Consider the following 26,492-nt stretch of genomic DNA (forward strand, 5'->3'; position numbering starts at 1 on the left):
GTCTAAATATCGGCTAACAGCTTGGACCAGCCCTAAAAAGAGGTGTGCTTAACTTACCCAAGAATCTGGGGGCAGTGAGAAGTCCCAAAGCAGTAAAACTGCAACAACTGCAAGGTATGATCCTATATTAGGAAAGCTCATACCACATTTTTTATTTTTCACTAATCTGGACAGGAAATTAATACAATAAATTTCTTGGCTAAAATTGATAATCTACATCCACAGAACACTTCCCTGTTTCTAATACTTGGAAAAAAAATTAAAAGACACTTCTTTGACACAAGAGAGATGCATAACTGCTATTCCAAATACTGAGGTCAGCTGAATTCTAGTTAGCACATTCTTTAGACCTACTTTCTACATTCTTGTTCACTGTGCCACACAGCTAAATTTTCCCTTGACAATCAGGGTTCAGACTGAAAATAGACTCCTCCATTCAGCTTGAGGGCATGGTTTCCCTTTAAATTGGGTGTTTCTGATGTCCTACTGCTTCTTTACACAAACTTCAGCGATACTGTTGATTGCCATTACCAAGACAACCTGATTTTTCCCCCATTTTTCTCTAAAGGACTAGGCTAGAAGAATTAAACTCATGGCCTTCAGCACTAGCCTATTTCACACTTGCGGATTTCTACCAAATACCAATACCCTTTACTCTATGAGTCTGAACAGGTTTCTCATCATAAAGGGAGGAGTGACATCTGTGAACTTTGCACTGCTGATTCAAGGATATCTTAAATTAAATCAAACTTTGGAAGTATAAACTAATCTAAAAACAAGACCTTTTCCTAGTGAACAGAAATTTTACTACAGATACATAACCAAGCACTTGGTGTAGTGGGTAAGCAGTAATGCCTGTGGTCACCACATGTTGAAATCTGCCTAAGTTATTAAATCTATACATAAGTCTAACATCCAACGCAAACTCAGGGTGTCTGGAAAGTAAAGGAAGACCAAGTATGCATGCAGATCTCTCTCTCAAGTTGATTTGGAGCACTGAATTGTCTAACACTTCAGGGTAAGGCAGAAGGCAGGGCACAATGGCACCTTATAGGCTAATTAGAGAGGTATATTTGAAAAATAAAATATCTGACTTCTCCAGAAGACTTCTACAGTTTCATCTGCAGTGGTCTTGTAACTCAGGGCTGTCCAACTGGCAGCCCGCAGACTACACAAAGTCTGTGGGGGGTTACATTGCAGCCCCTAGGCTAGCTGCCACTCCTCCAAATCGCTCCATTTGCAAATGCAGCCAAAGTCTACAGGCTCCCCTTCCCTCCTCTAGGTTCCACTTCCAGCTCCTGCCCCAGGAGACAGGATGGTGCAGCAGCACAGGAAACAAAAGGTGAGGCCAGACCCAGGCATGCAGTGCAGGAAGGGAGCGCCCACACGGGCATGTGCAGCAGCAGTGGGACAGCCCATGAGGTATGTGAAGAATCAGTGGGGGAAGCTAGAGCACACATGCAGGCATGCAGTGCAGTGATGGAGCACTCATGAAGGTCCTGCAGTATGTGGGAGGATGCAAGCATTCACATGGGTGCACAATGCAGAGGGGGTGGGGGAGCGTGTCATGGTGCAGGCTCCATGAAGTGTACAGCTCCTGCTGGGAAGCTGGACAACCCTGTTTCAATTATTACCTTTTTTGCTATTTAAATGAAGGGAAAGTAAAGGAGTTTGACACAAAGACAATGGACAAAAGGTGGGTGTGTGCAGGATCTTTTTAAAAAATGGGTTTTTTTTGGTTTTTTTTTAAATCACAGGAAGGGCATTAGATTCTCACACAGGCTAGCAAACCAGGAGGCAACCATGTACAGAGGCATCCTTCCTTCTCTGAATGGGCTTTTAGGAAGAAGAGCCCTTCAGATAAAAGAACACAGGTTCCCTGTATTCCTCATGGAAGAAATGTCCATTGCTTCAATTTTTGGAAGTGTCAATCTGCTTTTATATTGGATAGCATAACATTTCTGTATTTCTTTAACATGTTTGTTTGCCCAACCACTTTCACTAATTTAATTATATTCTCCAAGACAGTAAAAAATAACACTAAGCTCTTTTTTATTTTCTTAATGAGGATTGTTGCCTCTCTAGCTTAATTGTACATCGCTCTACGCTGTTTGTTTTTTGCATTTGATGAAACAAGCTCAGGTTCAAAAAAGCTTGTGTTCTATTTTTCATATCTCTATATCTTATTCAGTTAGTCGTCTGTTTTAATGGTATGCAGTCAAGGAATCTTTTCTGGATTTTATGCTCCCCCCCTTTATAATTTTGATGGTGAAGAAAAGGATTCATTTCTTGTGAACTGATTATTTCTCTTTGTCTTTCCTTTCTGACCCCTGGTACAATCCACACATTCTGAGGATGATCATCTTATTCCTTCTCTTTGACTTACTTTTCTGACCACTGAGACTGAAATATTCCTTATTTGGAAAGCAATGAGATGAAAATAAATGTGTAAGGATAAAACTAAACGTGTAAGGAAAGTGTTTGGATTCTAATGTTTGCCTCTAACTGGAATGTGCAATGTTTTAACTCAGGGGTTTTCAACCTTTCGGGGTCAGTGTACCCGCAGAAGGCAGGAAGTTCTGGCAGCATAGCAGTGGCGGAAGTGCCAGAGGCACAGCAGCCTGCTGCTGAGTATCCTCTGATGCCATCCCAAGCACCCCCAGAGGTATGCATACCCCTGGTTGAAAACCCCTGTTTTAACTGATTAACTTTCTCTTGTTACATTAGATAGCCAATTTGGAATAGAAGAGTGAACAGTTTATTTCTTTCTACTTTGTTTAGAGTGAGACTTAAGCTGGGGGAAAAGCAAGGGCAACACTGGACCCCTGGTAAACCAAATGGGACAACTGACAACTGATGCCCAGGAAAAAGCCAACTTGCTAAATGGGTACTTTGAGTCAGTCTTTCATCAGTCCCATGGGATGCCCCTTCCCACTACGGGACAGGGAGGCCCAGATGAGGGCGATTCCTTACCCTCCATCAATGCTAACCTCATGAAAGAACACCTTGAGAGGCTGGGTACCTTCAAGTCAGCCGGCCCTGACAGTTTACACCCCAGGGTACTCAAGGAGCCAACTAGCATCATATCCCAGGGCTCTGTCCTTGGGCCTATACTATTTAACATCTTCATTAAAGATGTGGACATTGGTATCAGAAGTGGACTGGCCAAGTTTGCCAATGACACCAAACTCTGGGGTAAAGCATCCACACCTGAGGACAGGAGGGTGATCCAGGCTGACCTGGACAGGCTCAGCAAATGGGCAGATGAGAACCTAATGGCGTTTAACACCGAAAAATGCAAGTTTCTCCACCTTGGGAAGAAAAATCTGCAGCATCCTTATAGGCTCGGCAGTGCTACACTGGCTAGCGCTACAGATGAAAGGGACTTGGGGGTCATGATTGACCACAAGATGAACATAAGCCTGCAATGTGATACTGCTGCTAGTAAAGCAAGCAAAACGCTGGCTTCCATCCATAGATACTTCTCAAGTAAATCCCAGGACGTCATCCTCCCATTGTACTAGGCCTTGGTGAGGCCGCAGCTGGAGTACTGCATCCAGTTTTGGGCTCCACAATTCAAAAAAAATGTGGAGAAGCTTAAGAGAGTCCAGAGGAGAGCCACACACATCAGGGGTCAGGAAAGTAGACCTTATGAATAAAGGCTGAGAGCCTTGGGACTCTTCAGCCTGGAAAAGCACAGGCTCAGGGGTGAACTGGTAGCAACATATAAGTTCATCAGGGGTGCTCATCAGGATCTGGGGGAACGTCTGTTCACCAGAGCGCCCCAAGGGATGACAAAGGTTGAACAGTCACAAACTGGTGGTGGGCACAGGGAGGTTGGGCCAGGGTGCCCAGGTAGTAGGTCAGTGGAGCCACTGCCACTAGGGCTGCTGGGAAAGAGTCAGGCCACCAGGCCACCTACCCCTGTTGCATGCTCAAATGGCAGTGAAACAGGCCTCACGCACCATGGCCTGGGCTGTCCCCTGTGCCTGAGCCAGGCAGAGGCCAAGGGACCTGCTATGGGCCAGACAAAATACCCTGGCAGGCCAGGTTTAGCCTGCAGCCCATACTTTGCCCATCCCTGGTCTAAACACTCCAGGAATGGAAACAGAAATTAGTTAAAGGAAGGACTACAGAGAAAGATGAAGATTTTGCTTGGCTTGTTTTTCAAAGCTCTCCTGAAGTCTGGATATGGTCTATGCTACTGCCAAAAGGCAAATAAATTTGGGATGGAGGACCTGAAGTAATTTCCTTTATCTCCCACCTCAAAAATACACTGTCTCAAGACCTAGACCAGGTACAGGCAACCCCCGCTTAATGCTGTTGCTTAGCACTGTTTTGCTATAACGCTCATTTTAAATTGATACCTGATTTCACTTAGCACTCAACAAGTTTCATTATAACGCTGGTGGTCGCCATCTTGGGTCATAAAAACCCTTGCGGTCACCGAGTTTAAAAATATGGATATCGTATAAGCTTAAGCTAGAAAACACTATTTTTTAAAATCACTAGAAAATAGATATCCCAGGCTATCCACATGCTTATTTGTAGATTTGGAAGACTGCATAATATTGGATGCCAAGGCAAATTATTTAGATATCCAGAAAAAAGGTACTCAGTCTTAAAATCCTAATAAACATGTTGGCCCTAATGTTCACACTCCAAACAGTTGCAATTTGGACACGGCCTCAGTTTCCTTTGACAATCCACAAGCACAGTCAAGAGACAATCCCTACACACAAGTTCACAGTCTAAGAACATGGATACAAAGATAGGGAAAAGAATTTGGAATACTTTGTTAGTTACACATGTTGTGGGTGTGGTTTGGGTGTGTTTTTGTGATGGATGAATTTGTTTTTTTAACTGGAGTTAAAAACAACTGAAAAAGGAAAGTAAGGAAAGAGGAAGCAATAACTCATCACCTGTCTAGCCAGGTCAGCAGGCTGAGGTTTGTAGGCATCATCTATAAGATGAATCTTGTCTGAATTTCAAAGTATTTACCTAAGGAGAGCTTACTTGGAAGGAAGTACAGAAGAATTTAAGAGGGAAAATGATAGATAAAGTTGCTTGAGACTTTACAGTCACAAAAGTTTAGGTAGCAAAAAGCTATTTGATGTCAGATGTAAATGCCATATAGTTTTTCTTTTGAACCCCTAAATCAAATTTCTAGTAATTCAGGAAACTGGACTTCACAAATATAGAGATTCCAAAACATTTTCTTTAAGACAGTATACTCATAAGATATTCTACAGAATACATGATGGAATGGAGTGGTGTAATGGCTTTATCAGCTTTCATTTGGAATGACTTGCATAGCTTACTTGTGACTTATGATTAATCCATTTATTTCAAATGCATGCCAATGAAAGCTTTTACATCAGATCATTGTATAATATAAATAGTTGCACTGCACAAACATTCTTATATTTGTTTTTGAGTGGCTTGATAGTAGCTCAATTACAGAAGGTTTCAGCATGATGTATTTTGTAATATTAGCAACTACACAGGGCATCTACATACAAATGCAATTTTATATTAGAGGCACACTATATCAAAAATAGTCCACTAAACATTGCTTGGCCACAAATGTAGATATTCATGTCAAGTAACAACAATGTCAGTCATTAAGCTAAAAGTTTCAAGTTATAAAAATAGGTTAAATCTACCGTATACAAGTTCTGGTTCCTAAATTACCGATCAGTTTTTTCCCTACCCCTTTTTTTTTTTTTTTTTACCTTAGTGCAACAGGTATGAATCAGATGGACACATTTATCAAAAAAAGGGGAAGGAAAATGTACACCACTTAAATTATTCCCTTCCTGTCATTTGCAGTCATAAACTGTTACCACCAGTGTGCTCAGCATAAATACCTAATGAAGAATGTTTTTTATGAAAAACATTTTTGTACAGGCCCCTGACATTCTCCCAGATAATCTGTCATCTTGGCTCCAACTACGCATGCAGATAAATATCCCATCTGTGCTTTGTACTTCTCAAAAACACAAAAACTGTGGTCCCCTACAATTAAACCACGTCAAAAACAAGTTTATGTTGAAGAACACATCAAAAGAAAATGTAACTACAAAGTGGGTATCATTCTACAAAGACAAAAGGTATCATTCTGTATTTTCTTCTTACAAAGGTATAGCAAAAAGATTAGTTACAAATTGATGTTAAATTCAAATATTATTCTAGACAGAGCAGAGATAAAAGCAAAGTCTACAAAACAGCAAACCCAAAATACCCCAAATCTCTAAAGTTTAAAACAGTAAAAATAATGCATTTTTGGAGTGACTGCCACTCTAAAAAGTTGTAACTGGTGGAGGATATGTGATGTCCAGAAAGCTTTAAATTTACACTGGCTGGCTCCTACCCTGGGGGTCTTTAAGACAAGGCTTGACAATCACCTTGCTGGGATCGTTTGACCCCAGTACACTTTCCTGCCATGGCAGGGGGTCGGACTTGATGATCTGCTCAGGTCCCTTCTGACCCTACCAACTATGAAACCATGTAAGTTCACTGTTTGCATGTTAAAAATGTAACCATTGTCAAGCATGTTATTAAAAGCAAAGTTAGTTAACTGTTCTTGAAAACGAAAAAGTAAACTATAACATATAATTGCAGTATACATCTTCTGAGCTACTTTTAATAACAAACTGAAAGTTAAAAGCAGCAAGAGAAGTTTACTAAAAATCAGTTTGAACTGTTCTGAATTAAAAACTAAACCAAGACTTATTTTAGCCATTATTAGTTTAAAAGAAAATAAAGTATAAATGGAGGGGGGGGAAAAAAAAGAGAGGCAAGAAAAATTAAAATCTCTTTTTAGTATCTTTATATTACATACAATAGAATTAGAAAAAAAGATCAAATAAACCAATCACATTATTTTGGTACATGACATTATTCTAGTTTCAATTTTACTGTCACAAAATACCCACACGTATAGCCCTGTTACAAACCATTATCTACCAGTTATTCCAAAACATATCTATCTTACACAGTAATGCCATGTTGTGCTAGAGATAATCAGCTGAATATTGTTCTGCCAGCATTTGTCTTATCCATTTGTTAGAACCAAATGACACCAATGCCTCAATACTGTACCTGTTCAAAACCTAAACTCAAAATTTAAACATCTAAGTTGCTATTTATGAAGGAATTTTACAGCTTCCCAGCCCTCTTCATAACTAGCATAAGGTTTTTTTTCTTAAAAAGACAGAGATACTGGAAGTCCTCCATCTTTTTTAAGATTTCTTCCTCACTGAATTTGTGCAGATGGTCCAAACGACTGAAAATGTAAAAGCATCAAGAAAAGGAATCCATGTAATTTGCTCTGAAAAGATCATTACAAAAAGAGAGAGCAGCATACAGGGCTCAAGGCTACAGACTTGAAAATAAAAAAGCAGAAAGAACAAGCAAGTCATCCCTATATAACCCTCAACACTCATGCTGCACATTTGGAACAAAAGGGACAGTCAAGAAATTAATTTTACCATTTGAAAATATTTTCCCCTCACTGCTATTTAAAAAACCCCTTGGAACCTTGAAAATGTAATCACCTTCTTTTCATCATACATATACATTGGCCAGCTGCTCTGACACTGCTCAAGAATGCTGGCCTTATATTGATTATTTGCTTTCTCCCTCTCTCTTTCATGAGATCACTGAAGCACGCATTCATCTTAAAATAAAAACAAAAAAAAAAAATGTATGTGCAGGGTTTGCAAAAAGATGCACAAAAGCTACATATGGGCCACCAGCGTTGTGGATGACTGTGATGGTGGACCTTGCCTCTCTGTATCCTTTTATAATCTCCCAAAGAGCTGTAAGTACCCTGACTTTCCCGCCTGCCACGTCTTGGTTATTATAATTTGTTCTGCATATATACATATACATATACAAATCTCGGTATTATAGAGGAAAACTTCACTCGATTATTCCCACACACTTGCCGATACGTATATTCACAATCAGATGCAGATTAACACTTGTCTTTATCTTTATTCTTTATAACACTATACAAACTTTCATTATTTTTAAACAGAAGCGGTCCCTTTTCTTTTTTCAACAATTATATCAACTTTGTAATTCTATCTACATACTGTTCTTATTTAACCTTTATCAGTTTGGTTGGACTGAACTTAGTGTTAATAAACAAAGTCCCTTTAACTTTTTTTTTTTTTTTTTTTTTTTTTAAAACAAGAGAGCAGTCTTTTCTCTCTTCAAGCCTTGTTATTTCTCTCTTTACTTTTGCTATCCTGAGTGTGTACCTTTCATCTGACGCATGGCTGAAGCCTTGAATCCTCGTGGTCAGCACTCAGTTGTTTTCACTAAGCCTGTGGGAGTGAGTCAATTCACTCTTCTTTTTGTTTGTTTGTTTGTTTACTTTTCAGTGCGGCTGCCAGCCGGGTCTCCGGTGCCTCTTCAGGGATCTGCCCCTCTCTCAGAGCTCCGCTCTCTCCAGCGGTGAGAAAAATCCTGAGGTAAGCATCTTATCTCCTCGAGATCTTCTTTCTCCCTCACCTTCTCCTTCAGATGCTCTTTCTTTCTTCTCCCTTTCTGAGACTCCTTTGTCCTCTTTCTTTTCTTTTCCCAGAGCTTCTATCCTAATATGGTAATAGCTCCAGAAGCAGTGTTCTCCAGCTCTTTTTGCCGCGTCGCTGTTTACTATTTCACAATGACCTTTATCAAAAACATCTAGTGTCAAACTACGTATCGCTGAAACAGAACATCAATTCCAGATCCAGAAATAACAGCTGTAAATATAATTTACTGAGCTCTTCGTTTTAATTTGCAAGAAAGAATAGCATACTGTGTGTTAATTTTGTTAAGAAACATTCCAGTGATTATAAAACAACACTTTATTTATAATGCAGTCAAATCCAACAAGGAGTTCCACAAAGTATTTATATAAAAGTATGCATGGGTGAAAAACAAGCATGCACTCAAGACAGACATACCTTTAAAATATACCACATTCAGAAGTTCTGAATGCAAAATGAATGGTAAGAGGGCAGAACACTTGAAATATGAAAAAGTGAGATAGTTATGGTCAAGTCTACTCTCTACTAGATTCAGTATGAACTCTACAGGCAATATTATATGTCCATCATTAAATAAGCTAAAGAATATTCAGGCTCTCTAGCTGCATACTACCAAGGCAATTTACATGATTATCAAATATTTGTCTCGTTAATGTTATAACATTAGGCAAAATAAAGACAATATGACACTAAGTGTAATGAAACACCTCACTATTTGAGGTTCCCACCATTTTACTCCACAATTCTACCTAATTCAGTCTACTTAACAAAACATTACATTTGCAACTAAAGTGTTTTCAAAGATTTTTCACTGAACTTCATAGGGAAAAATGCCTAATATTTTTATTAATTTCCGTTTTTGATATAACCACCCCCAAACCAACCTGAAAGCCTCCCTGAGATATAGCCTCTATCAACTCACAGCCATGTTAGTTTCTTTTCATGTAACAGCCTCTTAAAAAGAAGTAAACATGAAGCAATGACTATCACAGGCCCATGCAAACAGGATTTTTGAGACTTTAAGCTTTCTTAAAAGAAAGCCAATTGTTCATTTCATTCTAGTGTCCTTCATCTAAGAATCATTCCTCTCTGACAGAATAACGGTGACCCAACAAAAGAACATCCTCTCCTATCAAGGCATACTTGCAAACATGGCTGCATCCTCTTCTATTTAGAGAACTCTCCATCACCATCCTATATTCAGAGACAGACAGTTCATGTGCAAGTGCAAAAATTGTAACTTGTTTCATCCATCAAATTCTGCTAAGCTGATAAACAAGAGACCAAACATGGACTCTCACTTCCACTTGACAACTCGGAGTACACAAACTTCTAAGGAAGTGGTACCTTTGGAAATACCACCTTTGTAAGTGTGAATGAACTCCTGTACGATTGAATGTGCACCAAACAGCATGTTTACATATAAATATTATTTATATCTGCAATAAATATACATTATGTGGGTCTCTGCACCACAGATTAAGGATAGAGTTTTTCCCATTATTTTAAGTCCTCTTAATTTGATTATTTAATATCAGGTAGTTAAATGTCACTGATTTTTTTCTCCAAATATCTTCTCATATAGTATTTTAAAACAGGTTAAAAAGAATCTGAAAGCTAATAGGACAAATATTACTGCTTCCTGTTGAACAGCACATAAATTCAATGTAATTTTAGAACTGGGAAATGATGGTTATTTTCTAAAAATAATCATATACGTGAGACTACATGAAAGTTACTTTTGTTAATTACTAGTCTTATAAACTATCGTTAACTATCTAGTTTATGTTAATTTAATAAATGAACAGAATCTCTCACACAAAACTAGATATCTCTATAAAGACTTCAAAAAAACGTGTGTGAATGCATAATACCCAGTTTTAATCTTTTTTGTGTGTTTAAGATTTGTCTTTTCCTCCAAAACCCTTAAGACCATAAGGCAACCTTATGAATTTTGCAGTTGCCAAATTTTAGTTTGTAAATTAAAGGACATTTTTAAATGGATCATAGACTTAAAACACATCAATCCTTTTCCCCTTTCACAATTATGTGTAATAATTCTGTAGAAACATTCCTATTAATCAGCCATATTAATCAAATTCAGTCCTAGATGCAGTAGTGTATAGGAAGATATTTTGATCAGCTGCTTTATGGCATTCATGCTGCTAAAAATATCTGGTAACTAGGATCGCCCCATCATCAGTGGCAACCCTTAAAAGAAGCTCCTAATATTACAGTTAACACCTGTTTTCCGTACCATTTTTACCCCCATCATCCTCTATTCCATTACCACAATTTAATTATCATAACATTTACAAATGTTATGATACTGAGGCCAGGTGGAGGTAAACAAATGCTTTTCATCATGTGCTTTAGTTCCTATTTGCAGAAAAACCCAAAGCTTTTCTTTCATTTCTCCATTTTGGAAAGGTGTCTTAACCCACTCCCCCCCCACCATTTTCTGTATCTCAGAGCTCTGATATTTTGTCATACTAGAGCTAGCAAAAAGCAATATGGTTTACTGCCACATGTCTTCCCTGTCTATAGTTAGAAATACAATTAAACTGCCCATTTTGTTTTTTAAAGCCCTGCATGTTACACAGCATTTGTTCATTTTGAATTATTTGTCTTTTTATCCTGTGTTCCTTTAAGTTAGGATTCAGTGTACTGCCATTATATTTTATTATGCCAAGCCATTCATTAAAAGTACACTTTAAATAACGTACCAGCTATATTATGTTTAGGTACACTAAATTAATAATAGTACAATTTTTGCCAGTGGCCAATGTCAAACCAGCAACTCGCATCCAAAATATAGTACTGACATGTTCTCCTTCTCCTAGAAGAAATGAATAATTAAACTAACGTTTTAATCTGAACTGATCTTAAACTGCCTTCGATTGACGTAATTCTCAAAAGCACATTTCTGTCAAAATTCGTTCTCAAGCAAGCCATGAGCAAAAGGGTTTGGATATTAAAAGCATAAAAACAGTCACTAGAAGGACAGTTCATGTAAAAAAGCTAAAAGGTTTATTTAATAAAAGAGTATTTATGTAAAACAAAACAGCCTACTTATAATAATTTGACTGACAGATAAAATAATTGCCTTAAAAACAGTTCTGAGTCATTTTGTCCTTACCTGCAGGCATGAACCATTACTGCATGCAGTGACTGTTCCATTTCCTAGCACAGACTTGAACAAGCATCACATCTATCTTACAGAATGTGACTAATTTGTGGGTTTGCAATTCCTGAGCTATTTGCAAAGGACACTCCCTTTCTACATAACTGGGTGATGCCTTATGCTGAGCCCAGTTACATTTTCTATTAACTAAATTTAACAGCAACCTTGGTAACTGCGGAATGTTTTTTTTAATACAACAACAAAAATTTAATCTTTAAAACTGGATTTAGAAATCAAGATGCTTTTTGGGTGAAAACAAAAATAGAACAGACTGCAACAACAGCACACACACACACACACACACACACAAGTATTCTGCTGTATTATGATTTGCATGCTGCAGCTGATTAGACTTAATTACAAATAAAAAAAAAATCAATAGCCCTTTGCAAAAAAACAAAAGCTTAAACAAAAACACAGATTCAATTAATACTTTACAATAATAAGCATGCAATACATCAACAATATTAGCATACTTGACAAGGAAAAATGCCCTGTGCCGCTTGTTTGCAAATGCTACACCATTAATTGTTCATGCAAGAGATGTAGCTGTACCTTTCTGAAGAGGACGACTTCTCAGAGTTAACTGACATCAGCAGCTCAATCTTCTGCTTGATTTCTGGAAAAATCAGAAAATATTCACAACCAAGATTGCCTGTCCTTGCTTTCCACAGTTTTATTAGCAAGCACTTTTTTTCCTAATCCGTTTTGTTCAAAATGAGGCCACAAAATTCACAGTACTTCTGTAGAGACGGATTCAATGGTGCTATAAAGGAAAAAGCTCAAGAGGCATCAGGCCTTGCTAAACTATGCACATGACTGTTTATGAAAGCAGGAAGTACCATTTCTTTTAAGCAGAGGGGTGTTTCCTCTTTTGAGGCTGAACTGACATATTTACCAGATGTTTCCTATCGCTGTAAATTACAAACTGATGTACAAATGCCAGCTTGTATGAAAAAAATTAAGCAAATAGATCATGGACTTAATTACTCCAAAGCTGTGTTACCCAAGCATTTCTGCTACCCTTAGAAACCTTGATTTAAAAAGCCCTAGAAATATGGCTCTTTGAATCATTTTTGTCACAAAGAATGAAGTATTAAATCATTACTTTAATATACGAATTAGAAATCATAAACAAAACACTCCTAATACCCGAATTTCTTCAATGATATGCAAGATACTGTCTCAAATACACTTTGAAAGCCAAATTTTAAATTTTCCTTCATATTTATTTTATCCCTCTGAATGCTCACAACCAATGAACAGCAACACCCATTAGCAGAGCTGAGCTGATATATTATACTTGTCCAAAAAGAAATGGCCTGACAATGCCATCTAGAACAGAAATGTTGAGAGGCAGATCAATTTTACCAACTGACTATTCCCATTACAGCAGTGGGGGTGGAGGGAGAAATACCCCCATACCATCTGTGATTTCAATTTGATGAGATCATCTCAAAGCCATATACACAGGGGTATTTTTATAAATTAATTAAATTATCATGTTGCCAGGAGCTATGATCTTTGAAAGATCAAAAGCAAAAGTTACTATGATTTCATAGGGCTGAATAATTATCTTAAGATCCTATAATGAATGGAGCTGGTAATACCACCTATATTTAATGTTGTCCAATGCTTCTCATTATAAAACCCTATTTTCAGCTCCTTATGAGTTTCCTTAGCTCTACCTATTTATGCTGAAATATTCTAATGGCAGGGATCTGCCTCATGCTGACTATTTAAAAAAGACATTTAAATTGAAAAGATTCAGGCACTTAAAAAACAAGATTAAGGAAAAAAAATACTTTATTTTGTCAATATTGAAGGAAAAGAGTCTTAGGGTCTTGTTGCACAGGACACTTAGTACATGTTTTATTTAAATTGTAGTAAGCATTACTGCGGTGTATTAAAAGTTAGAACCTGTTCTGGGCAATCACACAGTAACGCTTCCTAGGATCTCAGCCTGCTCTTACCAGGGCTGGAACCAGCTGTACCACCTGCCCCCCTCAACACTGACCCTGGCACAGGGCGCCACAGCTCACATACCTGCCCATGAGAATGTGCAACCCCTGCAGCCCATTGCCCACACTTTCCCTGCCACATGTCTAGCACTGTCCAGCCCAAGAGGGTTCCCCCCATTGGGGAACTGAGTGTGGAAGAGGGTGCCACTCCCTCCACTGGATCTACGCACTGGTGCAATGCTGGGAGTAGGACTGAAACACAGCTGGCCCCAGCTCCACACACCTCCACAGAACTCATATTATGTCCATGGAGCATTCCAATGATAGCTGACACATTATTAAACATGATCTAAAGATATGCATCTTGTAAAACATTGTACCATATGATCTTACTTAGCATGCGTTTCACTGTTTAAACACGACACTCACATTTTAAGTGCAGTAAACAAGTCCTAAAAAGGTGTCACTTGACTCTTATAACCACTTCATCAAAAAAACATAGAATCAACTTGCTTGGAGTAGGGCTTGACATTTATCAGGGTCAGTAACTTTAGTATCTGGGGAAAAGCAAAAGTCATGTCCCTAACTACACAAATATGGCTATGTTGTAAGCCTTCAAAGAGAGTCTCAGTTCACATATATTAGGCACAGGTTTGTTGCAACAAATTCCTCATATGGCACCATACTCCCCCTTCATGGCTGGAGGGACTGACCCAGACTTTTCTGTGACTGTCTACTCTAGCCACTGGGCAGCCTGTGATGGCAGAGACAGGAAGAAAAAAAAAGTGCTCTTATTTGCCCACCTTTGCACCAAGAAACAAAGGGAAGGACAAGGAAGACATTTATTTCAATTACAAGATTGAGAAGCAAGAACCAGAGGATGGAAATGATAGGGTAGGGCTACAGAGGAGGGCAGCCAAAAAGGAGTAGATTTAGACAGAAATCAGAGGGTCAGCATAGTGGATAGAGGTTGAGAGGCACAGAGAAAACTGGAGGCAGGAGCTTGGGTATATGGAGAGGTGATAAGAGCAGACGGACACTGTAACCAGGGTACGCAGGATAAGAGGAAAAATAGAAGCAAGAATTAAGGTGACACTGAGAAGCCAGGGTGCTGCAGAAGAGTGTATACTCAAGGGAAGCATACACCTCCCTTACAGAATCTGGACTTGAACCCTGGAGTCCTGCATCTCTATAGCCCTCTGCTGTCAACAAAACAAGAATGAAGCACAATAGCAAAGCACGCATCTCATCCTTTTCTGGGGCTGCTACGCACATAAAGGGGTAACAGCCAACTACTATCATCACCCTTAGCTCAAGCAGTATGGTCTGTGCTGACAATCCAGAGGTCTTAAACCTGTTGACGACTCAAGCTGGCAGTCAATATGGTTCTGCCTGACAGAATTTCTGTTTTTCAGAGTAAAACGTATATGGAAAAAAATAACTTAAAAAAACCAGCATTAAAAAGGAATAATAAGAATGCCAAGTCAACCTCTCTGCACAGATAATGCCATATCTAAGGTTACCTGTGCAATCAATTCAGTCCCCATGTGCATATGCTTTCTGATGGGGTCTTTAATTAATGAACACACTATTTTGACTATGGGACGGAAAAAGCAGTACTTTTCGAACGAGTTACAGTAGCACACAAAACCTCTGAATCTTGATGCAGAAGCTGGAAGGCATGTGGTAAAAAAGCAGGGGGCTGCAAGGAAGGATGCTCTCATGGTTAAGGAAGTTTAAAGTCCCTGCACATGGATTTTATCTGTGTGTGAAATTTGTGTGATGATCAGTGTTCCCTCTAAGCTGCATGTGTGCATGGCTGTGCACAAGTTAAAATCTTGCCACGCACAAACTTTAAGGCTGCGCACCTGGCCAGAGAGGCGGAGTGCAGCAGAGGCACTGGGGCCGGCGTGGGACACTTACCAGAGGTAAGCTCCTTACTTCTCAAGTGCGGCAAGCAGCAGCTCCTTCCCGAGGTGGGGGCAGGGACAGGGACAGGGGCTGGTGCAGGCTCCACCAGCTCTGAGGAACTGCTCTGCCCCCTCGCATCACCTCAGGGAGTGAGGAAGCACATGGCGTCCGGGCTGGAAAGTGTAGCAGTTCTCTGGAGCTGGCAAAGCCCAGGAAGCAGTTCCCTGGAGCCAGCAGAGCCTCATGCGGGGCAGGCAGCAGCTCCTCCCCAAGGTGAGGCAAGGCAGGGACAGGGGCTAGGGACTGGCGCAGGCTCCGATGGCTCTGGGGAACTACTCTGCAGGCTCCACCAGCTCCAGAGAACTGCTCTACCCCCCAAACCTGACTCCATGTGCCTCCTCACTTCCTGAGGCGATGCGGGGCTGCGAAGCAGTTTCCTGGAGCCAGTGGAGCCCATGGACCAGTTCCCCAAAGCCAGAGCAGCCTGCACCAGCCCCCAGCCCCAGCCCTGCCTCAGGGAGGAGCCGCTGCCTGCCCTGCATGAAGGAGAAGCTTACCTTCGTCTGGTGGCCGAACCCTGCCGCTCCCACCTGGACACTTACTTCGGGACACTTACCAGCAGACTGTGTCATGCTGAAAGGGGGAGGCGGGACCAAAGCACTGCGCTCACGGACCGCTACTCCTTAGAGGGAACACTGGTGATGAGGATGATGATGATGAAGATGATGAATAAATCACTTAAACCAAAATATTCTCTGTTGGCTTAAAAATGTGGGTTTTCCATCTTTTCAGTGCCAAGTGTGAAACACCTGCAACCAAGGTAAATACTCTTCGATTCACAGAAAATTAGGGTTGGAAGGGACCTCAGGAGGTCATCTAGTTCAACCCACTGCTCAAAGCAGGACCATCCCCAGCTAGATCATCCCAGTCAAGAATTTGTCCAGCCAGGTATTAAAAACCTCCAAAGACAGAGATACCACCACCTCTCTGGGTAACTCACTGGTGACTCCATCCTGAGAGGTACGGAGGGCCCTATCTGTCGCCGGGACCCCTCGGCACGCGAGGTATACTGCCTACCTGGAGCAAGGATTCAGGACATGAAAGGGATGCTCCAGACCGTAATCCAGCCCACCGATTATTACCCTATGGTCCTAGTCCATGTGGGTACTAACTATGCGGCCAGGAGGAGCCCTGATCGCCTGATGGAGGACTACCACGCTCTGTCTGGGGTGCGTGCTGAGGGAGATGGGCGCACAGGTGGTTTTCTCTTCTATCCTGCCAGTGAGTGGACAAGGCAGACGGCATGAAACGTGCATCGCGGAAACCAACCAGCGGCTACAGGAATGGTGCTTCGAGGAGGGCTTTGGCTTCCTCAGCCACGACCGGCACATCACGACGAGAGACATACTGGGGTGGGACGGGCTCCACCTTTCCCCTAAAGGTAAGCGTGTGTTCTCTTCTAGGTTGGCGGACCTCCTCCGGCGGGCTTTAAACTAGGCTCAGCAGGGGAAGGGGAAGATGAGGGCGGAGGAAATATCAGACTGCCAGACCAAACAGCACCCACAACTACAGCCCAGCCCAGACTGACGAGCAAAGCAATCAAACAGGTAAGAGAGAGGGGCCAGGGTAACGTTGGGACTAGGGGGTCAGTACACACACCCATAGGAGGCCTCAAATGCCTCTACACAAATGCTCGTACTATGGGCAACAAGCAGGAGGAACTCACCCTCCTGCTGGCTGACACCAGCCCGGACATAGTGGGGATTACGAAAACGTGGTGGGATGAAATGCATGATTGGGCGGTCAATGTCAAGGGCTATAGGCTGTACAGGAGGGACAGGATAGGAAAGAGGGGTGGGGGCATGGCGCTCTATATTAAGGAGGAATACATATCCTCGTTAATCAGCAAGGAGCCGGGGAGGGGCACTCTGAAGTGCTTTGGGTTAGAGTACAAGGCAGTCAAGGGGAAAGGGACTTAACGGTAGGAGTCTACTACAGACCTCCCAACCAGGGGGAAGAGCTTGACCAGGAATTCTTGGGTCAGCTCACAGAGGTAGTGAAGGCTAAGGATGTAATTGTCATGGGGGACCTGAATTTCCCGGACATCTGCTGGGAAGAGCAGTCAGCCAGGTCTGAACGCTCCCGTAGGTTCTTGACCAGAGTGCAGGACCTCCATCTAACCCAGGAGGTGCACAGCCCCACCAGGGGGGATGCCTTGTTGGACCTAGTGCTGGCCACGGGTGATGACCTGGTGAGGGGGCTGCGGGTGCTCGACCACCTGGGTGACAGTGATCATCGCCTGCTGGAATTCACCATCCAGCGCAAGGTGGCAAAGGCATGCAGTAAGGCAGCAGCCCTAGATTTTAGGAGGGCAGACTTCAACGAGCTAAGGAGGATAGTTGGAGAAGCGCTGAGGTACCGGGGGGGGGGAGCCAGGTGTGCAAGGAGAGTGGTCGTTCCTTAAGGAGACGATCCTCCAAGCCCAAAGGAAGGTAATCCCAATGAGGATCAAAGGGAGCAGGAGAGCACACAAGCCTCTGTGGCTCACCAAAAGAATCCGGGAATGCCTCCTTGCTAAAAAGGAGGCTTATACCCAGTGGAAAGAAGGGGTCATCACCAGGGAGGGCTATTCTGTAGTGGCTCGGGAATGTAGGGGGGCAATTAGAAAGGCCAAGACAGAGATGGAACTGGGACTGGCTTCCCAGATTAAAGGACAATAAGAAGTCTTTTTTTAAATATGTAGGGGGTAAAAAGAAGGTCCCGGGTAATGTGGGGCCCTTGCAGGATGACATGGGTAACGTGGTCGTCACACCAGACGGCAAAGCTAACATGTTGAATGATTTCTTTGCCTCCGTCTTCTTAAGTAGGGACCAAAACAGCCACCTCCCTGCTGGGCCCCCCTCGGGCCCTGGGGGAGGCACACCTGGACCATGGGTTAGCGAGGATTTAGTTAGGGAGCTTCTGGAGGGGTTGGACACATTCAAGTCAGCCGGCCCGGATGATCTCCACCCTAGAGTTCTAAAGGAACTGGCCGGGGCATTGCAAGTCCCCTGGCACAACTTTATGAGCACTCGTGGTGCTCTGGTGAGGTACCGGAGGACTGGAAGAGGGCCAACGTGGTCCCCATCTTCAAAAAAGGCAGGAAGGAGGACCCGGGAAACTATAGGCCAGTTAGTCTCACCTTGATCCTAGGCAAGCTGTTCGAGAAAATTATGCTGGCACACATCCAGGAGGGGCCAGCAGGAGACTGCATGCTTAGGGGCAACCAACATGGGTTCATCAGTGGAAGGTCATGTCAGACCAACCTGGTGGCCTTTTACGATCAGATCACCAGATTGTTAGACGCAGGGGTAGCAGTGGATATAATCTTCCTGGACTTCCGGAAGGCTTTTGACACCGTCTCTCACCCTGTTCTCATTAAGAAACTGGGGGGCTGTGGTGTAGACACCCACACAGTCAAATGGGTCGCCAACTGGCTGGTGGGCCGCACTCAGAGGGTGGTAGTGGATGGGTCCTTCTCAACCTAGAAGGACGTGGGCAGTGGGGTTCCGCAGGGCTCGGTCCTCGGGCCCGCACTGTTCAACATCTTCATCAGCGATTTGGATGAGGGGGTAAAAAGCACCCTGTTCAAATTTGCTGATGACACTAAGATGTGGGGGGACGTAGGTACATTGGAAGGATGCAACAGGCTACAATCAGACCTCAACAGGTTACAAGGGTGGGCGGACGAGAATAGGATGGGTTTCAACACAGACAAGTGCAAGGTGCTGCACCTCAGGAGGAACAACCGGCACCATACCTACTCCAAGATGAACATGGGCCGGCAGTATGGAGAGACAGTAAGGAAGGCCAACCGCACCTTGGCATGCATCCACAGATGCATCTCGAGCAGGTCCAAGGAGATGATCCTTCCCCTCTATGCGGCACTGGTCAGGCCACAGCTGGAGTACTGCGTCCAATTCTGGGTGCTGCACTTCAAGAGGGATGTCGACAGCATGGAGAGGGTCCAGGGGAGGGCCACTCATACGATCAGGGGACAGCAGGGCAGGCCCTATGACAGGCTGCAGGACCTGAACCTGTTCAGCCTCCAAAAGAGAAGGCTGAGGGGGGGATCTTGTGGCCTGTTATAAACTACTCAGGGGGGGACCAGCAGGCACTGGGGAAGTCACTGTTTCCCCAAGCACCGCCAGGAGTGACCAGGAATAACGGTCACAAGCTGGCAGAGGGTAGGTTTAGGTTAGATATCAGGAGGCGCTACTTCACAGTCAGGGCAGCTAGGGTTTGGAACCAGCTTCCAAGAGAAGTGGTGCAGGCTCCTACCCCGGGGGTGTTTAAGAGGAGGTTAGATGAACATCTTGCTGGGGTCATTTGACCCCAGTATTCTTCCCTGCCATGGGAGGGGGTCAGACTAGCTGACCTGCTCAGGTCCCTTTCGACCCTACAAACTATGAAACCTGTTCCAGTGGTTTCATGAGAAAGTTGTTCCTAATATTTAACCTATATTTTTGCTGCAAGTTAAGACCATTGCTCCTTGTTCTGCCACCAGTGAGGACAGTATGGGGGCAGGCAATTATTTTGGTTGGAGAGCCACATAATGAGTTTTGGCCACCTGTCAAGGGCCATAAGGGTAGCTCCACCCCTTGACAGGTGCCCCGCACCCTGGTCACCATCTTGGGACCAGAAGTTCAGCTTCCTAAGCCGTGACCTTCACCACCAGAAGTCTCTTCCCTCACCCCGGAAGTACTCCATTTGGGAAGGGGGTCTCATCTTGGAATTGAAAAAAACCCAAATTATATACTAAAAATTAAAACATCCACAATAGCTTACTTTAATTTTATTGAAAAAAAAACCACTTGTCCTGATTTGTGTGCGTTTGTGTTGTGTATATAGAGGTGATTGCATAATAGCTGTATATGAAGTCTTACTCATACACTGCAGGGGTAGGTGTGAGAGTGTATAGGTTGCTGGGTATGGGGTTTGTGGGGGGGTTGTATGTAGATGTGTATGCATGTGGGGGTATGTGTGGATGTGTGTGGGTAGGTGGGTATGGGGGTTTGTGGCGGGTACTTGTAGGGATGTGTAGGTGTGCATGGAAGGGGAGGGTGGCTGGGTGTGTGTGGTGCATGGGGATGTGCGAGTGTGTGTGGTGGAATGTGTGCACATAGCAGTGAGCGGGGAGCCACGAAGCACGTGGAAGGGCCCTCCCGCACTCCTCTGGGATGCTCCATGCACCCCAGCATCACAGTGATCATGAGTTGCACCTGCGACCTCAAAGTATGTAGAGAGACAGCTTTAAAAGTTTTTATGTCCAAATTGCTGATTCTCTGAAAATCGGCACCGAATCTGAAGATTCGGATTTGGCTGAATCGAATCAGGGACAGCGATCTGAATCAATACATCGAATCACTGTCCCTGATTTGGGCCAAATCCGAATCCAAATCAAACAGGCCCTGCTTTGCTACCAGGGATGTTGTAAAGACCAATTCGTTTTGTAAAGTAAATCTGATACTTTCGTGTTAGCACCAGACACATGCACAATAGAAAGCTATTTTATGTTGTATCCAGTGCCACGATGAGCACCACACATTAAAAAGGACAAAAATACTGAATAACTTCTTACTTGCTGAAAGATGCAGGAAACCGATGGAAAAAAGATTAATATCTTAATATGTGATCATAAAATTAAAATCTTTAATAATAAAAAAATATTATGCATAGGCACAAATAGGCTGAATTAATGTCAAATGGGCAACCTTCAAATTTAGCTTTTTTGTAGTTCAGGACTGTCCATGAGTACTGCCTTCAGGCTCCCACCCAGCCACTTTTGCCACTATTGTTTTAGCTACAGCAGTAGCTGTGGTCTTGGGGTGCCCCCTGCCTATCCCAGCTTCTGCTGCATGCCCCCAACCCAGAGGGCAAGACATCATGGTGCAGCCCACAGTACGCCATGGTACCACAGGGGAGCCTTCAGGGAGTTGAAAGTGTGGTGGTATGCCACGCCATGCAGCAGGGTGAAGGAGTGCCTGCCCACACCCATGTGTATGTAGGGTGTGCCACCTGAGGGAGCCTGGGACTTCCATTAGTGTTGCCCTAGCGGCTGGTGCAGCCTGTGCAGCATGTGGGCCCCAGCCACTTAAAAGTTGGATGGCTTCTTCTAACCAAATACTTGATTTTGCAACCATAACATTCTTGTAATAAAGGCTGTTTTTCTCTATGTAATATTAGGTGCTCATAAAAATCAAATAGGCAATGTGTTGGAAACAGAAAAAAAGTAACATCCATTCAAACCCCCACCCCCAAAACTTCACTAATTAAATACAGCATCAGTTTTTAAATAAATAGTACAAACACAGAAAGTAACAGATTACTCAAATTCAAAGGAGGTAGGATAGCATCTGATTATGAAATCATCCAGGAGGCTCAAAGTGTCAATTAGATATTTCTGAACACTGAAAAAAACATTTTCTTTATATTAAAAAATAGACAAAGTGCAATTGCCTATTTGAATTCTCAGAATTTACCAACACGTTTAAGATACTAAATCACCTTGAAGAAACAAGGGCTACTTAACCAATCATGTGAAACAGATTACATTGTTAGATCTTACCTGCCCAGAGAATTCAGAAAAAAGTTGGTTTGCCAAATCAAATTGTTGTTAGTTTTCATATTGCACAAGTTAAGGAAAAAATGTTTCTAATGTCTTCCTCTACCTCCTGCTTCATTCTCACATACTCTGCTGCTCATAATCATTGAGTCATGAGTAAGTTTACCTATAAGCACTTGTGACAGGTTAGTTTGTTACGTTCTGTGGTTGTGTCAGGGTTGACTGTAGGTTATACGTTGCTAATAGGTTATACAACAGATTTGTATAGGATGGTTGAGATAGAGGACTGAACTAGATGACCTCTGAAGGTTTCTGCCAACCCTACTTTTCTAAGATACTATGATCCTATGTCAGGTAATCAAGCATAACAATTAAAAATCAGCTCCGATAGGGGTATAGCATTGACCACAAATACTTACACCAAGGTAACAAGTCCAGGACCATTGTTCAATCAAGCACAACTTGTGGCAGCTAACCTGCTGTCATAAAGCATCCTATTTTGGTAGTGAAGACAGAGTTCTGGGAAGCTAACAACTGTCCAACTGTGTTTGCCCTATACTTTCAATTCTTTCATCTGCTTCTATATGCCTCAGCTGCTCCTTTTCTCAGCTCAGAATTCCCTAGCTATTCCACTACATTCATCCACTTCAGACAGGACACAGGGCAGGATCCCCAGTAATACCAACCTTCCCTCCTCCTGTTTAAGGATGTGTGCATTAATCATATTATGCAGACAGAGCTGTTAGAGAGCATTAAGATGCACAAACTGACATGCATTCTTTCCTCTTACGCAGCTTTGTTTAAATCTTACATCTCTCCCCAGTTCTGGAGAAGTCCATTTTCCTGTAGGAAATCTTTGCTGCACACATTTGAGTATACAGTAAGAGTTGATTCTGCAGTCATAAGGGAAACTGATGTAATTAGCTATCTTGTAGAGCACCACTCTTCTGTGACAGACAAGAAACTCAGAGGACTGAGGTTCTAGATCAGAGGAGGGCAAAATATGGGCCACGGGCCAGATCTAGGCCACCAAGGGATTCTGTCCAGCCTGCAGTGGGTAGTTCAGGCCATGTCACATGCCACCTGTCCCACCACCCCCAAGTGCACAGCAGGGCTCAGGCAGTGCAGCAGCCAGATGCCATTTCTCATTGGCCCCAGCAAACTCTAGGCAGAACCTATGTGGGCAGAGCACTTGGGCAGGTGGCTGGGGTGAGGCCAGCAGGCAGGTGGGGAACAACATCCAGGAGCAAAACAAGCAGGTAGGACCAGGGAGACCCCAGAAATCTTGGGGCTGTAAGAGCCAAGGGCCAGGGCCCAAGGCAGAGCCATGTGACAGATGGCATTCTGTGGCCTGGGGCATGTGAGGAATGGATTGAGGCTCTGCCCTGGCTCCAGCCCTGTACTGTCACTGCCCCAAGATCCTGGACCCAGCAACCCATCTGCCTAGCTGGAGCTCCCGTTCTGTGGGCAGAAATGAGCACTATTACCACCCCGTGACCCTAGGTTCTCCATGGAGTCTAGCCAGGAGCCAAATGGGCAAGGCGTGTGGCCAGGGGGATAGGAAGCTGTGTCTGGGGCTAAATCTGGGATCTTGGGGCAGCGACAGTACAGAGCCAGGGCCAGGGTTGAGCTGCGTCCACTCCCTGCATGACTGTCCATGGAACTGCACCCATTGCAGGGGCATGCAGGCAGAAGATAGCAGCTCTACCCTGGGCCTGGGCCCTGCACTGTCTCTACCCCATGATCCCAGCCTTGCCCACCCATCCTGCTCCTGAACACTGCTCCACATTCACCTCAGCCCCAGGCCACATAAGGAGTTTTGGTAAGCTGTTGCACATGCTAGTCCCACAGTGAAGCAACCTTGTGCACCAGCCAGCCCCTCCACAGGCTGTTGAGCCAGGTCAGAGGAGGAGCCCCCTGACAGCTAGAACTGCTTTGCCCTGGCTCAACATGCTACAATCCCAGGCACACATGGAAACTGTGCACCTGGGAGAAAAATTCTGGCATGAACTGCACAGGAATTTATTATTCAGGCATTCCAATTGCATGTGTAGATGCACCCACCTCCTATGAAACAGTGGACGTGTCTACACAAGACACTAAATGCTCAGTAGACTTTGCCTGCTACAGTAATGAACAGGAGAACCACCATGCTAATGTGTGGTAGAATTAGTCTACTGCGCATTAGTGTTACAAAAAAACTGCATAGTAGTGCCGATTATGACACATTATGTTTATTACCCATTATTACAGGTACTAAACTTAACGCACCATAATTACAGTGCTTGAATGTGCATGTAGACACATTAAGCTGTCAGTACTGAAAATGAGTAACTTTATAGAAGGAGGAGGACAAGAAAAATGGAGGTTCTGCCAGTTGAGCAGGGGGAAGTTGGGACATTTGGCACCCAGTAGTACAAGAGGCATTTTTTGTACAAAAGATGCAGCTGAAGTGTTTCATGCTGGGAAGGGAGATTTCTCTTTCAACCTTCTCAGGAGGAGGAAGGAAAAAGTGGCAATTCAGTAGAAGGAAGCTGAAATAATTTTTCATCACCTATAAACACCTGACACCAACGAAATATCAAAATATCTATCACAGTATCTAGTCACAGGTACATAAAATTAGATTTTCTTCCTACCAAACTTATTAACCATGTTAACTTTTAAACCAGTAACACTGAGAATCCAAGTCAATTTCATTTGGAATAAATGGAAGCAGCTCAGACTCTCAAACTCTTTTCTCAAGCTGCCTACAGACTCAGGCAGATAGCACTGCGTCTGTTCACAGACTTATTTACACTCAAAATATTGGCTTGCAAGATAAAATTATTTTCTCCCCATGAAAGCTAGATTCCAAAAACTGTGCTCAAGTTTTCAAATGTGTAATTTCCACATATGCTGTCCAAGTGTGGAACTCTTAAACCAGGACTTTTCTTCCACCACCTATTCAGCTGCCAGTCTAAGACAAAGTTCAAGGAAAAAAAATTATCTTTGCAATGCAATCCAAAGGACAACACACTAAAGAAACAGAACAGCAGCATATTTACATTATAGAGACTGCAAATAGATGTTACCTTTATGCCACCATAAAAATATTTATGGCAGCACAAAACCAAAGGGAACAGATATCTTAGCTTTTTACTGCACCACAAATGCCCAAATCTGTAAGCACAATGATTTCTAGTCATACTCAGTGCCACCTTTTCATGACATCTTTTTGCTTGTGGCAGGAGAGCACGGAAAGCCTAAGGCTGCCTACACTCTGCAAGCTGCCTCAGGCAGGCACTCCTGGGGCTTCAGAGGCCCAGTCCCATGCACCCCAGAAGTCACCCTGCAAGGAATTCCAGGGGCAGGCATATGCAAGTGCAGAGGGGAGGACCCCCTGGGATGCATTTCCTGGGCCATGCGTTTGTCACTACCATACCTCAGGAACCTCTCTGCAGGAACACATCTCAGAAGAGCTGATCCTGCCCCAAACACAATGTCTGTTTTTACCCAGACAGACACAGGTGTAAATGACTAACTTTAAATAAGTTGATAAAGATGGAAATTACAAGAGGAATGCATGGGGTACTGGGCAGAGAAAACAAGGAACCCATATTGCTTATAAAAATGGCTTAAATGTTCTATTTATTGCATCTGAACCAAGTATTGCACCTGAACCGGGACGTCATTCTCCCCTTGTACTCGGCCTTGGTGAGGCTGCAGCTGGAGTACTGCGTCCAGTTTTGGGCTCCACAATTCAAAAAGGATGTGGAGAATTGTGAGAGAGTCCAGAGGAGAGCCACGCGCATGATCAGAGGTCAGGAAAACAGATCTTACGATGACAGGCTGAGAGATATGGGACTCTTTAGCCTGGAAAAGGGCAGGTTCAGGGGTGATCTGATGGCCACCTATAAGTTTATCAGGGGTGACCACCAGGATCTGGGGGAATGTTTGTTCACCAGAGCGCCCCAAGGGATGACGAGGTCAAACGGTCACAAACTCCTGCAAGACCGTTTCAGGCTGGACATAAGGAAGAATTTCTTTACTGTCCGAGCCCCCAAGGTCTGGAACAGTCTGCCAGTGGAGGTGGTTCAAGCACCTACATTGAACACCTTCAAGAGTAAATTGGATGCTTATCTTGCTGGGATCCTATGACCCCAGCTGACTTCCTGCCCTTTGGGCAGGGGGCTGGACTCGATCTCCCAAGGTCCCTTCCAGCCCTGATGTCTATGAAATCTATGAAATCCAAACACAATATCTTTCTCTTTCCCATACACTCTGAAACCTATTTTGTGCTAATGGAA

The 26,492-nt window shown here is 43.2% G+C and overlaps 1 protein-coding gene across 8 annotated transcripts in view; it reads right to left on the bottom strand.

Annotated features, from left to right (window-relative positions):
* Positions 1–26,492, bottom strand: part of SRPK2 (SRSF protein kinase 2) — a 279,322-nt gene that overhangs the window by 171,486 nt on the left and 81,344 nt on the right. For 3 of the 8 annotated variants that reach the window (XM_090041996.1, XM_090042001.1, XM_090042005.1), the window contains one exon: positions 12,283–12,346. The exons of 1 other annotated variant lie outside the window; for it this stretch is intronic. In XM_090041996.1, coding sequence (XP_089898122.1) covers positions 12,283–12,320 — 38 coding nt within the window. In that variant the 5' untranslated portion in view covers positions 12,321–12,346. Of the gene's footprint in view, positions 1–11,682; positions 11,739–12,282; positions 12,549–26,492 lie in introns of those variants that run through there. 4 more of the 8 variants (XM_090042000.1, XM_090042002.1, XM_090041995.1 and 1 more) reach the window with 2 other exon arrangements.

This window comes from Crocodylus siamensis, chromosome 4 (genome assembly GCF_052110815.1).
Source record: "Crocodylus siamensis isolate JL-2025a chromosome 4, ASM5211081v1, whole genome shotgun sequence".
Classification (NCBI taxonomy): Eukaryota; Metazoa; Chordata; order Crocodylia; family Crocodylidae; genus Crocodylus; species Crocodylus siamensis.